Raw genomic sequence first — 16,429 nt, forward strand, 5'->3', positions numbered from 1 at the left:
ACGGACTCTGCCCATGTGAAAGCCTCTTCCCGCACTCTTCCTCTCCCAGAAACTGTCTACCAAGCGCGCTGCCCCTCTTACATCTCAACCCCCTCACCCACACTATATGCTCGGCCGGAAGCTCGAGAGTCCGTGCCGTATCTTCAACCTGAAACATTTACCAGTGAGCTGCGCTGAAAGTTAGTCAGTCACCTAAGTTTGATATTGCCGAACAGTCTTCCGTATGGATGAGAATTTACAGTTTTGCAATGAAATGTGATTTTATTAGCATTATTCGAGCCCAATGTTTGACTTCAAAGGTCTAGAGAAAATAAAAGAACCTTTTCGTTCTTTAGGGAGGACACCGCCCAGGAGTCCTTAAGGGCCGACAGCTACAGCTAATGTAGTTATTTGCAGTGTCGACACACGCCGCGGCGTACCGAAAGTTACCTGACGAGGTGTCCGATGTGACATCTAGGGGAACCAGACAGACACGACGCATAAGAGCAAGGAAACCAGTGTAATAGTGACCCCCGTCTACGTTGCATCAACCCCGCAATTTATTCGTCCGTTTGTGGTGCTACCGATTTCGTAGTGAGTCACGTTACTCTCACTGTTAACGTAATCGTGTGATGATGGTGGTGGTGATTTTTGTTTTAAGAGGAAGTACAACGAGGTAATCATCCTCTCTGAACAAATTAGTGGAAAATAAATTTAAAATATAAAACAAAATTATTTATTCAACGAAGGAATTTTGAAACGCAGTACAAAATAAAACAAAAAACAATTATATAATTAGGGCGAAAATATTACTAGCGTATCAAAAGGGAACGTACGTTCCCTGAGTTACACTTGTAATTTATATACCCTTGATAAGTCCACTGTCGCACATAAAGCGGATGACGAGATCAGCAGTAGTCGCGTCATCGGCTAGTATGCGTTCGAGTGTTTCCTGCAGGTCGAGGCTCCATCTTAGGCCAGAGACATCGGCGCACTCTGTGAGGATGTGGGCCACGGTGAAGTCGGCACTACAATAACACACTGGGGGGTCTTCCCTCTTCAGGAGATAAGAGTGCGTGGATCGTAAATGACCTATCCTCAGCCTGCACAGTACTATGGCCTCTCTCCGTGAAGGTCGGAAAGAGGACCGCCACACGCTAGTTGTCTTCTTAATTACTCTCAGCTTGTTGGGATTTCGGATATCTAGCCACTACGATTCCCAGGACGCCAAGATGGTTCGACGTAGCTGAGAACAAATATCCTTAGCAGGTACATTGACTGGTCTTGGAGGTAAAAGTACAGCTTCCTTTGAAGCTTCATCCGCAAGTTCGTTTCCCGCAATCCCAACGTGGCTTGGTAGCCACGCGAAAGTGATTCTGATGCCAAAAACCTTTAACCTGGCTAGAAGGTCATGTATCTGCTGTACCAGTGAGTGTTGCGAGAAACAGGTTTCAATAGACTGCAGAGAGCTTAACGAATCGGTACAGATAAGACAGTGGCTTCTTTCGTCACTTAGTGCAAACTGCAGAGCCTCTAAGATGGCATAAAGCTCTGCAGTATACACGCTACATACTTTAGGAAGCGAGATCTTCGTGCTCATATCATCAATGACGAAAGAGCAACCAACATTATCTCCGATTTTAGAACTATCCGTGAAGATCAGTCTCGCAGCCGGATATTGGTGAACGAAGTCATGGAAATACCTCCGATAAACGGAGGAATCCGTGTTCACCTTGGGTCCACGGAGCAGATCTAGACGTATATCCGGTAGCGGAACCAACCACGGAGGTGCCTCGCTAAGAGTTTGTTCAAGACAACCACCGATATTGATATTCAAATCATGACACAAGCTATCAGTCCGAAACCAAACCGGCCGTGTGGCATTCGGCCGGTCTTGGCACCTCTGGTGGTATTGGGTACGATAGATGCATTGATAGCTTGGATGTAGCGGCATTTCACGAATTTTGGCAGCGTAGGTGAGGAGTAATTGCTGCCTCCTTATCCGTAAAGGTGGAACTCCCGCTTCAGCGAGTAAGCTGGGAATGGGGCTAGTACGGAAAGCTCCCGTTGTCAGCCTTACTCCACTATGGTGAATACTGTCTAAAAGGCTCAGCGTATATTTTGATGCCGAGCCATAAGCCTCACTTCCATTGTCTATTCGGGAGAGGACCGTCGCCGTGTAAAATTGTAGCAGTACCGCACGGTCAGCCCCCCACGACGTGCCGCTGAGAAACTTAAGCATGTTAAGTCTCTTAATGCAGGCAACCTTCAACTGACGGATGTGGGGCTGCCACGTTAGTCTCTTATCAAAATGGAGACCCAGGAATCTGCAGGTGTCAACCACTGGTAAGACACTGTTTCGCAAGCGGAGCTCTGGTTCAGGATGCACAGGCCGACGTCGACAGAAGTGTACAACTGAGGTTTTCGCTGCTGAAAATCGAAAACCATGTTGCAGGGCCCAACTGTCGACTCGGTTAATAGCTTGCTGTAGCTGTCTCTCAGCAAAGGCCACCCTTCCGGAGCTGTAATGTAGAGCTAAGTCGTCTACATACAGCGATGGCACGACTGCGGGCCCAGCAGCGGCAACTATGCCGTTGATGGCGATTGCGAACAGCGTGACACTCAGTACAGATCCCTGAGGAACTCCATTTTCCCGAACGTAATATTGAGAAAATGCATTCCCTACTCGGACTCGAAAGAGACGGAGGGACATGAAGTTCTCAATAAACGTTGGCAAATTTCTCCGAAATTCCCACTGGTGTAATGTGGAGAGAATCCCATATCGCCAGGTAGTGTCGTAAGCTTTCTCCAGGTCAAAAAACACAGCGACTAGGTGTTCCTTCCGGAGAAAGGCCTCCTGAATGGCGCTCTCCAGTCTGACCAGATGATCAGTGGCAAACCGATGAGAGCAAAACCCACACTGGTAGTTAGACAAGAGACCTTAATTTTCCATCGCCCACACAAGACGCCGGTTAACCATCCTTTCAAATAGCTTACAGAGGCCATTTGTAAGGCATATTGGCCTATAACTACCCAGAAGTTTTGGATCTTTACCTGGCTTGGGAATTGGTATCACAATCCCTCACGCCATTGAGATGGAAATACTCCCTCACATCATATTCTGTTGAAGAGGGTGAGGATATCCTTGAGATCACTCATGGATTTTGTTCAGTCCAGGAGCCGTATCCCTGCATAGCACGAGTGCACTTCGCAACTCCCACTCCGTGAAGGGCACGTTGTAGGGATGCCAAGCAGTGGAGGCGAAAGAGAGGTGGTGTGCCTCTGCTTCACGCTTAATTGGTAGAAATGCAGGGTCGTATCTCCCAGAGCTGGACGCATCTGCGAAATGTGACGCGATGTGGTCGGCAATGACAGAAGGAATCGTAACTATATCTCCATTAATGGAGATTCTGGGTACTGAGGGCACATTATGTACGCCGACAATACGGCGGAGTTTCGTCCACACTTGTGATGACGGAGTATGTGCCGTCATAGAAGACACATACTTTTCCCACGTAGCTTTCTTACTTTCTCGAATCAAAAAACGGGCCTTCGCGCGCAGACGCTTAAATGTGATATGATTGGCCATCGTAGGATTCCGACGATAATGCTTAAAAGCCCGTCGGCGATCACGTATGGCTGCTGCAATTTCGTCCGTCCACCATGGGACCTGTTTCCGGACGAGGAATGAATTGTTTCCTCTGCAGCACCCAAAATTCCCGTAGTAATGGAAGAGACGTGGTCGTCAACAGACTCCAGCATGTCATCGGCCATCACTGCGCGTTTTGAAAATTCTGGCCAGTTTGCCCGCCGAAATAACCAGCGCTTGGGTACTTCGGACTGTCTTTGATTCAATATAGATAGAATTATCGGGAAGTGGTCACTGTCAGAGAGGTCATCGTGTACTTGCCACCGTAGCATGGGAACTAGCGCACGGCTGCACAACGTGACATCCAGGTGTGAGAATGTGCCATGTGCGCTGCTGAAGTGTGTCGGTTCCTCTGTATTAAGCACGCAAAGATCAAACAGATTGATCAGTCGCCCTAGCAGCCTCCCCCTAGCACAGGAAGACGGAGAACCCCATAGTGTGCTACGGGCGTTCACATCTCCTAGCATAAGGAAAGGAGGAGGCAACTGAGCGATCAAATTTTGCAGTGCATGCTAGATCGTAGTCCGGTGGAAAGTACACGTTGCACACCGTTGTCATTACTGGCACTTCTTCGCTGAAGATGTCGGAGCGAACTAGGGTACAAACGCCCCCAGTTGCCGCGCCATCCACAGCTAATCTATCTTTGGAATAGAGACGATATCCTCTCATAGTCGTGTCGTGTCCAGGTCTCAAACGAGATTCCTGTAGACAGACTATGGAGGCCGCAGAGACGGACATCAATTGACGTAACTCAGCTAGGCGACAGTGATAACTACTGCAGTTCCACTGCAATAGTGCCATTGTGTGGATAGGTAGCGTTAGGAAATTAGGACAATTGCTTGCCTTTCTTTCTATCAGCTACCTGCCAATTTCCTCCGTCTTTGTCGGTGTCCGTTATGTCACCGTCACCATCTACAATAATAATGGCTTAAGTCTCCATTGTGTCCCCAGCAGGGGGGGGGGACGACTTGGAGGCTGAGCTCTCCGTAGATGGCGTGTTCTCTGTTTTTGAATGGTAGGCCTTCTTCCTGGGAGAACTGAGTTCCCCAGAAAGGGATCGAACATGAGACCGTCGGAGCCTCTAGTTTTTACCCACCGTTTCCTTATTCGTTGAAGGAGAACCGGCAGATTGGTTGCCGGTCTTCTTCGGGGATGCTGTGATCCCCGATGGGGTTGGAGAAGACTTTTTTCCAACTTCTTAGGGGAGTGCTGTGGCTTCCCTTTCTCCTCCTTCTTGAACTGTGCTTTGGTAGGAAGGCTGGAAGAAGGGTTTCCAGCCATATTTGGGGAAGTCGTTCCCCCCGCACTTGAACTAGAGGACTTTCCAGCCGAAGGTGTCTGAGAAGTGCCCTTTCCAGAATTTTTGGCAATAACTTGCTTACCGATGCTTTTGTTGGGATTTGTTCTCTCTTTTCTTGGTTACTGGTGCTGTGAGGAACTGTCTGCTTGCTAGTTGATGGTTTCTCCGGAGCGGTTGCTACAAAACTTGTTGGTGTTATTGGTACTTTCGCTGCCTTCTCAGCAAAGGAGACGGAGAATTCCCGAGGGGCCATTGATTTAAATTTCCTCCGGGCATCTGGATAAGATAGTTAATCAGTGTCTTAATCTCCTGAATCTTCTTTTCTTCCTTGAATATAGGACAATTCTTGGATCGGGGGGCATGCTCATCTGTGCAGTTTACACACACGGGTGGTGGTGTGCATTCTACACCGGTATGTGCCCTTTTTCCACATTCCCCACAAGTTGCTGAGCCTTGGCAGCGCGGTGATGTGTGACCAAACCGTTGGCAGTTGTAACAGCGCATAGGTGCTGGAATATAAGGTCGAACTGTCAGCGTATACATTCAAACTTTAATTCGTTTGGGCAGTGTCTGTTTGTCGAAGGTGAGTATGAAAGCACCTGTGTCGTGAAGATTAGCTCCGACACGCCTCTTGAGCCTTTTGACGTCGGAAACTACCCGACGTGCAAGGCTTCGGATGAGATCATCATCAGAGGCTTTGACTAAGTCCCTGTGAAAGATGACTCCTTTAATGGAGTTCAGGGACTTGTGCTTTTCCACCTTAACAGGTACTGGTCCGAACATTGTAGCTTCCAGTCACCTCTTACTCTGTACAACCGTAGTGGTCTTGATAAGTACGGAGCCGTCTCGTAGCTTCCGCATCTCATCAACCTCTCCACCAACAATATCCTCCACAGCATTACTAATTAGAAACGGATTTTCTGGAAGGAAGCTCTGTCCATCGACTCTGGAGGCAACCAGAAATCGAGGCAGATTTTCCTCAGACGTTTCCCTATTGAACAAATCATCGGCTCTGTTGAAACGTTTACGTTTTTTGAGGTACAATTTAAAGACGCAGTTTTAAGGCCTGCAGCCTTCGACGAATTAGAACCAAAATCAAACTCAAAAACCATACATAGTCCCACGAGTACCCGGGATATAAAAGGTCGACCTTCGGCAGAGCCCTGACGTACCGAAGGCAAGGCTATATATTCCAGAGGGCGCCCGGTATCTGGAGGGGGGTCGCTAGGAACTACTCTCCCAGTAGCCATGCATCACCTCGCCACGACCCGAAACTTGCGATCGGGGGAGGATAAAACCTCCATACTATCCTATTCTACCCGAGGCAGAGAGGTTGGTTGGACAGGAAGAGGAAAGAAATTTAAGGTGAGTATAGAAGGGTAGAAATAGTTATGAAATCTAAAGAGCACAGACACCTCTCAGGCAACTCGGGGGACACCTTGTTAGTCTGGCCCTACACCGAGGCCAATCCAGCATGGGTAAACCTGTGCTGGCACAGCCCTCGGGATCAACAAGTTCACAAGCCCCCACACCGACGTCAAGGTCATGGTGTCCCTAGAGGGGGCGTAATCGTGTGATAATGAATCTTGCAATTAAAGTGAGCATGATTGTTAGCCATACAAACACAAAAGAAGATCCACATAAATTCCAGTAAAGGAAAGAAATGTAACTGCATTCATAATCGATGTGATAGACGAAACAGTGGCAACCAGTGGTAATAATATCCATCACGAAAATATAATAGACTATATTAAATAATATGAATACGCAGAAGAAAACTTGTCTGATTGTGAGAAAAATATGGATGGTCCAGAACCTGACAGTGAAGAAGAGTTGTAAAAAAGTGAAGGAAGCTTATCTGCCAAGCCCACAAAAGAGGATGAAGTGGGGTGGTATTTCTTTTGAAAAGGCAAAAGAGACAGTTGCATTCAGGATTCTGGGAAAACTAAAAGATTAAGGTTTCAGTTCAGTACAGAAACTATATCGTATGCTGCAAGGCATACATCATCTACGATATTTGCGTCACGTGGTAGAGAAAGGGGAGAAATGCCAGCGCTCAGAACTTCACGTGCTTGACGATTATGTAGCTGAAAAATTTAGGTTGGCGAGAGCTGTTCTAAGCGATAATGTTCACGACAGGGATATTCGTGCTTGTGGTTTGGAAAAGGCCCGAGAAATAGGACTGACTCGATTCACTGGATTTATCCATGGATGGGTTGCAAGTTTTAAACAGAGACACCACGGGCAGTTACAAAATGGAACCATTATCAGCTGTTGAAATATTCTCGTTTTCTCAATATCGCTGTGAATGACCGACGACCCATAGATGTCCACCTCTGTGGTGTAGTGGTTAGTGCGATTAGCTGCCACGCCCGGAGGACCGGGTTTGATTACCGGCTTTGTCACGAAATTTGAAAAATTGTACGAGGACTGGAACGGGGTTCACTCAGCCTCTGGAGGTCAACTGAGAAGAGGGGCGGGGGATTATATTCCCTCCTCAGCCATCCTCGAAGTGGTTTACCGTTGTTTCCCACTTCTCCTCCAGGCAAATGCCGGGATATTACCTAACTTAAGGCCACGACCGCTTCCTTCTCTTTTCCTTGACCAGCAATTCTATCCCCTGACAAGGCCCCTGTTAAGCATTGCAGGTGAGGATGCCTTTACGAGGTACTGGTCCTCTTCTCCAGTTGTGTCCATCGACCCAAAGTCTCACGCTCCAGGACACTGTCCTTGAGGGGTAGAGGTTGAATTCCTCGCTGAGTCCGAGGGAAAACCAATCCTGGAGGGGAAACGGATTAAGAAAGTTAATATTTTATTAACACAAACGAGGTAACTGCCGTACTCCTGTTCAGAATCACTGTTACGCTGTGGAGAGCCTATGTAACAACAGCAGATGTGCAGCGATGTTCTGGTGTCTTGATCATCCTACCTAGTTTCATGCAATCTCTCTGGCCCAATCAAACTTTCTTTCTTTGTTTCTCCTTTCTTTCTTAATTTATTTACCGTCCAGGGTTGGTTTCTCCCTCGGACGCAGCGAGGGATCCTACCTCCACCGTCTCAAGGGCAGTGCCCTGGAGACTGAGATTATGGGACCAGTGATACAACTTGGTGGGGGGGGGTAGACCAGTATCTCGCCCGTGCTGAACAGGGGCCTTGTGGGGGAGGGGGGATGGGAAGATTGGAAGGGATAGACAAGGAAGAGGGAAGGAAGCGGCCGTGGCCTTAAGTTAGGTACCATCCCGGCATTTGCCTGGAGGAGAAGTGGGAAACCACAGGAAAGCACCTCGAGAATGGCTGAGGTGGAAATCGAACCCCCTCTACTCATTTGACCTCCCGAGGCTGAGTGAACCCCGTTCCAGCCCTCGTACCACTTTTCAAATTTCGTGGCAGAGTGGGGAATCGAACCCAGCCTCCAGGCGTGGCAGCTAATTACACTAACCAGTACACCATAGAGGCGGACCTGGTCCAACCAAACACCTTTTTTTCCTTTTTATTTTCAATTTGCTTTACATTGCTGCGACACAGATAGGTTTTATTAGCGGCAATGGGATAGGGAAGTGCTAGGAGTGGGAAGGAAGCGACCGTGGACTTACTTAAGGTATAGCCGCAGCATTTGCTTGGTGTGAAAAAGGGAGACTTGGGCTGCCGATAGTGGGATTCGAACCCTTTATCTCCCGAATGGAGGCTGATACCGAACACTTCCCCTGCATTGGATATAGCGATTAGTTCTGGTTTAGGCCACGTCTAACCCTAGGAAAAACCAGGTACTCACTTCCGAATCTCGCGGTGATATGCCTCCCCAGAAGTAGAAAACCCTACTCCAAATTTTTCCTAACTGGGAATCGAACACACTTCATTCTGGGTGAACCACACGCCGTTACCACCTCGACCAGGCAGCCGATATGTTTCAGAATTGAACTTTTAAAGAGAGGGATTTTTAAAAGCATCGCTACTATTCCCTTAAATAAGAGCAACCACCAATTAATTGTGCGAATTAGTTACTTTGCGTTTTTGTATTGCAGGTGTCACCTAATGGCTACTTAACACTCAAAACGATCAACACCGAAGAGAAAAGGAAGTGCAGAAAGCTGAACAAGCTTCTCTGCATGTATACCCATGTGGGTGGGGATGGTAGAATTTATCCATGGTATCCCCTGCGTGTCGTGAAAGGGGGCCTAAGCGGGTTTTCATCTTGGGCGTGTGGGTTGGTGACCTCATGTCGCCTAGCTGAGCCTAACATTGCTTCCACTTACTTGTGTCATGTTTCTCGCCTTCATCTTTTCTACTATGGTCGTCTGACGAGAAGTCACGTGGATGCAGGGTAAGCATGGCTGCCGCGCATGCGCCTATCTCAAGCCTCAAGGCTTGACAATAAACAACTGTTCTATACGCGGTGATTCTTGCCAACTGAGGTGATGTCATGAAATTTCGAAGTGGTTGTGCAATTGTCTTAGTTATACATTTACTGTAAGTGCTCCATAATGAACAGTTTGATAATTTGTCTGTCATGACTGATGTTTGTAGGTAAGAGTGTAGTATCCGTTACCCGTGCCGTACCTACAAGCTGCCGCGACTTTTCGTCAGACGCAGATAGTATGGCCGGTTCCATTGCTAAATTGTTAGCGTGCTGGTCTTTGGTTCAGAGGGTCCCGGGTTCTATTCCCGACCTGGTCGGGGATTTTAACCTCCATTGGTTAATTCCGATGGCTCGGGGCTTGTTGGGCGTACCGTCTTCATTATTTTAATTCTTCATAGGTTGGCTCCCATCCTCATACATGAGCAGGTCGCCTATACGGCGCCAACTCGAAAGACCAGCACCAGACCTCTTCGGAGGCCACACGCCATAATAATAATAATAATAATAATAATAATAATAATAATAATAATAATAATAATAATAATAATAATAATAATAATAATAATAATAATAATAATAATAATAATAATAATAATAATAATAATAATGTCGGCAGCCCTGAAAATGGTTTTCCGTGGTTTCCCATTTTCACACCAGGCAAATGCTGGGGCTGTACCTTAATTAAGGCCACGGTCGCTTCCTTCCCACTCCTATCCCTTTCCTGTCCAATCGTCGTCGTAAGACCTATCTGTGTCGGTGCGACGTAAAACAACTAGCAAAAAGTAATAATAATAATAATAATAGTAATAATAATAATTATTATTATTATCATCATCATCATCATCATCCTTTCTATCTGACCTCCCTTGGTCAACTCGTGTTCTCTTCCGACACCGATGGTAGTAGGTTTGTGAGGCCTAGGGATTCTTTAATTTTCAAGCTCTTGCCTTTCTTTGTCGATGCCTTCATTTTCCAAGTGTCGGACCTTTTTCTCTCCTGATTGTTGTTAATAGAGGATGGTCGAGCAGTTATACTTCCTCGTAAAACAATAATCACCACCACCAACACCACTTAACGTAGTTTGAGCGGAATGAGCTAAATTTACTATTGAAGTTAGCAAATGTGCTGGCATTTCCTTGTCTCTAATATAATAATTTTTGATCGTCACCAGGTCTTGGAGTCTCGTCGTGAAGGATCACGATGGCAGATGCGCCTGCGGAAAACGCTCAACAAGGAGGGGGGAAAACTTCCAAGTACGCGCCGCAGGTAGTTGCAGCACTTGTCGGTACGTACATCTAGCTCACGTTTCCTGGAGGTTCACCATAGCTGTTGAATCTTCCCGGCATTTTATAGGTTTGGGAGGGAATCTTGACGATATCCTTTGCATGGTATCTGAGTATTAGAGTTTACAGTTTATTGAATTGCTTCTTCAGTAAATCTTGGGCAAAGCGGAATCGCAAGGGACCAAAAATAATTACTGATTTAGACAAGTTTCCGCATTGCACAAAACATTGTTTTCTTAGCCTTAAAACAGTAATTTTGAACATTATTTAGAGCTTACCTGAATCTGCCTATGCATGACTCTCGGCTATCCAGATTGATTTACGTAGTATTCTAGATTTGTTAATAATAATTATAATTACTGCCCTTTATTATTACTTACAGAATGATACTCTGTAAATCTTTTTGGCACTATCTCAACACTATATTATAATATTTCAGAATACTGGGTATACGCTCCTTAAATTTATTTCCGTAACAAACTCTATATAGTACTTCACAATCCCAACATTAAGCTTCCTTCCACAGAACAAACACATAAACATGATTGCTCTCCTTTCTAATCGTGTCTTTCTGAATGCAGTCCTGAGTACATTGGTTCAAGAAGAGTGGAAAAATTAGATGTAATGATAAACTACTTTACGTCACAAAAAGTAATGTGGACCTGTTCGTGCGTTCCGATCTTGTTTTGATCATCTTGCTCGTCTCCTCATTTAATTAATCACTACTGATTTACATTTAGGGCAGTCACCCAGGTGTCAGATTTCCTACCTGCTGTTTTGCTAGCCCTTTCTTAAAAGATTGGAAAGAAATTGGAAGTTTATTGAACATCTCCCTTGGTAAGTTATTCCAATCTCTAACTCCCCTTCTTATAAACTAATATTTGCCCCAATTTGTTCTCTTGAATTCCAACTTTATCTTCATACCGTGATCTTTCCTACTTTTAAAGATACCACTCAAACTTATTCGTCTACTAATGTCATTGCACGTCATCTCTACACTGTCAGCTCGGAACATACCACTTAGTCGAGCAGCTCGTCTTCTTTCTCCCAAACTATGCAACATTTTGTAACGCTACTCTTTTGTCGGAAATCACACAGAACAAATCGAGCTGCTTTACTTTGTTCTTGAATCAAGTAATCCTGGTGAAGGTCCCATACACTGGAACCAAACTCTAGTTGGAGTCTTACCAGGGACTTATATTCCCTCTCCTTTACATCCTTACTACAACCCCTAGATACCCTCATAACCATGTGCAGAGATCTCTATCCTTTATTATGTGATTACCCCAAAGAAGATATTTCCTTATATTAACACCTAGGTACTTAGAATTATCCCCATAAGGAACAGTCCCCCATCAACGCACTCATTAAAACTGAAAGGACTTTTCCTATTTGTGAAACTTACAACCTGACTTTTAACTCCGTTAATCATCATACCATTCCCTACTATCCATGTCACAACATTATCGAGGCCATTTTGCAATTGCTCACAATCTTGTAACTTAATTATTACTCTGTACAAAATAACATCAACCGCAAAATCCTTATCTCTGATTCCACTTCTTTACCCATACTATTTCTGTCTTTATGTACCTATACATATCCTCCCATTTTTCATTTAAATTTGTATGACTGCAAATTATGCTTTATTGCTAGATTCAATTTCCTTGTAAGTTTCTTTAGTTTCTCCTTACTTCCATAGCCATTTGTAACTCTATTTCTTTTCAATCTGCACCTCATTTTTGGTCTCTTTACTTCTCTGTTATAATATAATGGGTCTTTACCATTTCTTACCACCTTTAATTGTCCGGCTCCATGGCTAAATGGTTAGCGTGCTGGCCTTTGGCCACAGGAGTCCCGGGTTCGATTCCCGACAGGGTCGGGAATTTTAACCATAATTGGTTAATTCCGCTGGCACTGGGGCTGGGTGTATGTGTCGTCTTCATCATTTCATTCTCATCACGACGCGCAGGTCGCCTACGGGAGTCGAATCAAAAGACCTGCATCTGGCGAGCCGAACTTGTCCTCGAGCACTCCCGGCACTAAAAGCCACACCACCTTTAATTGAAATAAAAAACAGAAGGTACAAACCTGTTTGTCATTTTCTTCCAGTATTGCTTTAAGGCTTCCTTTCTATCACGTTTATTTATAATTACAACAAAAACAGCTTCGTGATCACTAACACCAATTATTAACTGATTTGTTATTCGTTGGTCATTGACATTTGGTAAATTCAGATCACCCGCTCCAATCACGTTCCTTTCCATATCGTTTCCCACATAGCTGATTATTTTATCAAATATTTCCGAATCAGCTTCAGCGCTACCCTTTCCCTGTCGGTACGCTCCAAAGACATCAAGTTGCCTATTATCTTTAGAGATAAGCCGTACACCTAGAATGTCATGTTTGTCATCTTAAACATTTTCGTAGCTTACAAATTCTTCTTTCACTAGAATGAATAGGGCCTACTCCCCCTGCTACCATTCCTATCCTATCTCTACGATGAACACTCCAGTTCCGTGAGAAAATTTCTATGTCCATTGTATCATTTCTCAGCCATGATTCAACTCCTATTACAATATCTGGTAAGTACATATGTATTAAATTACTTAATTCTATTCCTTTCTTCACAGTAATTGTACAGGTGAGCACTAACATTTTTATTTCATCCCTGCTTGACTTCTTGATCTTTGTTCCCTTACCACCGCTCCCCAGACCACCCCATTTTCCTGAATGTTCCTCCCTATAACTCTTCTAAACAAATTTCCAAATTTATACCTACCTCTGCGGTTTAAGTGAAGGCCATCTGAGCGCAGATCCCTATCTCCTACATACGCGTCTTCTCATTCTCAGCCTTTCTCATTGCTAGAAGGACTGTAGTAATTTGAAAATGTTGTGTGTCGTAAGTTCTTGCTTGACACAAGTTGGATATTGCCGATGCGTTTTCAATCACTTCAATCGTTACACCATGCATGATATCACCCTTTCCAAACCACGTGCGTTATGAGTTTGTCCAAACAATGACATTGATCATACCAGACCAGAAATGCACAAATATTGTTCGTAGGAATACATCAGTTCCTAATATTTTCCGCATTGTACAAGTAGATTTTAAATACTTCTTTCCTTTTTTCGTTTCGGTTTCCGCGTTGAGGAGATTCCGCATTATACAAAAGTAAGAACATTATAATGCCGTAAGCTTCGCCGGGACCGATAAAATATTCTGTAGTGGACATGTTTCCGCTTTATTCAACTTCCGCTTTGAGCACTTCTTACTGTATTACGTTCTTTGTGTAGATGTTATATGTACAATATGTAGGCCTACAGGTTTCAGACATTTCGAATACGTTACGCAATTCCTTATCGAGGTAATAATCAATCTCCTCAGCGCATCGGGTGCCTTGATAATGAATACTGCAAACTATTCTAAATGTTGGAAACCTGCACAATAATAATAATAATAATAATAATAATAATAATAATAATAATAATAATAATAATAATAATAATGGAAATCCACAGCCCGTTTCCAGTAATCCGACCGGGTCAGGAATGGATTTAATGAAGCCCCATCTAGCGGCGAGGATAGGAATTGTGCCGGGTGCCGAAGCCTGTGCACTTCTCTGGGTCGACAATAATAATAATAATAATAATAATAATAATAATAATAATGATAATAATAATAATAATAATACACCACTGGCAGAACATATTCAGAGAATATGGCACTGTGAAGAGGTGATAATTGTACCAATCATCCTTTCGAGTACAGCTGCTATACCTAAAACTATGGTGGAAGGGCTGAAGAAGTTGGATGTCAACACCAACATCTACCAGACCATGCAGAAGACGGTGGTCATTACCACGACTGGAATTGTACGGAAATTCATGGGTTCAAATTCTGCGTAAAAGTGTAGTGTAAATTAAGGTTTATTGTACTTTGATTTCCTAAAATCAGTAAAATTGCCTGAATAGCATTACCACGAAAGTGTGCAAAATAAATAAATAAATAAATAAATAAATAAATAAATAAATAAATAAATAAATAAATAAATAAATAAATAAATAAATAAATAACATAATAATAATAATAATAATAATAATAATAATAATAATAATAATTGGTAACAGACCAGGTGGTATGGAAAATTGTAAACGATGTAGAAGTCATTTTAAGTGCAAGTTTGCATGGAGACCACATATTATTAATAGGTAATGTGAGAAAGAAACGACTAAATAGAGTACAAAATGAAAACGCCGGAGATAAAAGCTTGGCACCTTTCTGAATCAATTTACCGAAAATATTCACAAAATACTTCCAAAAGATGATGTTAAAAGTCTGTCACAGAAGAGTGGAACACAATACTTGAGACTTCTGGGAAAGTCTGTGGGTGGCAGTGTAAATTCATAAAAGCCAAAGAAACTTGAAGGAATGACTGTGTAAGAGAGCTTTCACGATATAAATCAATAAGACGGGCTATGTACAGAGGATGAATCCCAGGAAAACCAAGTATAATAGAAGAAAGACTAATTACTTACCGAGAAAGGAGCTCAAAAATTTGTTGAAACCGAAAATCATAAGTGCAAGTACGATCTGGCAAAGAAACTGGATCAAGACTGAAACATAAAACTTTTGTTCGACGTGATCATAATCCAGAGAAATAACGTGGAGATAGTCAGATTAACAGAGCTCCCAAATGGAGAAGTTACGAGAAATGCAACACCAATATTACGGGAGTTCAGGTGATATTTCAATACTTTGCTGAACTGTAAAGACGATGATAAAATCACGATTAATGACGATGATCCTCCAATTATGAGAAGTTATGATGCAGAATACGAAATACTGACCTGACTTGAAATAGAAAGGGTAATCTAATAAAGGAAAAAAGAACCCACCTGGTTTAATAGAATTCTGTGTTGATATGATCAAAACTACTGGGGGAAGTGGAAGAACAATGGATGTATAGAGTATTAAGAAAGATTTGATCAGAAAATTACTTTTCCGAAGACTGAAAACAAGAAGTAATCGTTCCACTATTAAAAGAAAGGAGTCAAGAAAAATGTAGGAGAATGTCTCTGCTCTATCTTGGTTTGAAAATTCATGAGTCCAGTCGTGAACGCAAAATACAAAAAAATCTAGAGGCTGAACTAGACGAAAAAACAGCATGGATTCCGACCAGATAAACTAGACCTTATTTTTGCTATCCGAGTACCCTTTGAGAAGTTCTGAGAGCATAAAAAACAGTTATTGCTATTCTGCCTGGCTACTCTACATAGTTTCGTTTCACACGCCATTGCAGCTAAACCACAGCTAGATACCTGCTATTTCGAAAGCTTTCGCTTCCTTAGAGTGGACCATTCCCTGCTGCTCTTTAAGCTTTTCGACATACACAGCAGTCTTCTGGTTGTTCTTGCTGGCTTTCTACATACCCGTTGGCAGAGAGTGGTAATATCAGGGAGATCATCCTCCAGGTTACCCGTCACATCCGTTGTCCTACCAGGAAGTCTTCCTGATCCTTTGCTGTTTTCTTTGTTTTTGGACGATCTACCATCTACTCAACGAAACAGCAAATACGCTTTGCTGACAACTACAAGGTACTTAGGGCGACCAGGAATTCAGCAAATGCTGTTCTTCTACATTCCTTACTCAACGTCCGCTCGGACTGGTGCCGTACTCATAAACATAGCCCCAATCCAAAAGAAAACAGGCTCTTGACCATAACCCTACGTAATCTCCTCTATTGACATCATACTGTAGCACCTACTCGACAAGCAACAGCGAGGATTATGTATTATATTCGATACCAAATTACAATTCAAGCGCAACATGGTAACATTATACAGCCAAGGTTATGAAA

General features: G+C 43.6%; 1 protein-coding gene across 2 annotated transcripts in view; it reads left to right on the plus strand.

Annotated features, from left to right (window-relative positions):
- The window catches only part of LOC136877243 (facilitated trehalose transporter Tret1-2 homolog), an 89,234-nt gene that overhangs the window by 41,372 nt on the left and 31,433 nt on the right, over positions 1–16,429 (plus strand). For both annotated transcript variants that reach the window (XM_067151104.2, XM_068228568.1), the window contains exon 3: positions 10,457–10,570. In XM_067151104.2, coding sequence (XP_067007205.2) covers positions 10,486–10,570 — 85 coding nt within the window. In that variant the 5' untranslated portion in view covers positions 10,457–10,485. The remainder of the gene's footprint in view (positions 1–10,456; positions 10,571–16,429) is intronic.

The sequence above is a fragment of the Anabrus simplex genome, chromosome 7 (assembly GCF_040414725.1).
Source record: "Anabrus simplex isolate iqAnaSimp1 chromosome 7, ASM4041472v1, whole genome shotgun sequence".
Taxonomy (NCBI): domain Eukaryota; kingdom Metazoa; phylum Arthropoda; class Insecta; order Orthoptera; family Tettigoniidae; genus Anabrus; species Anabrus simplex.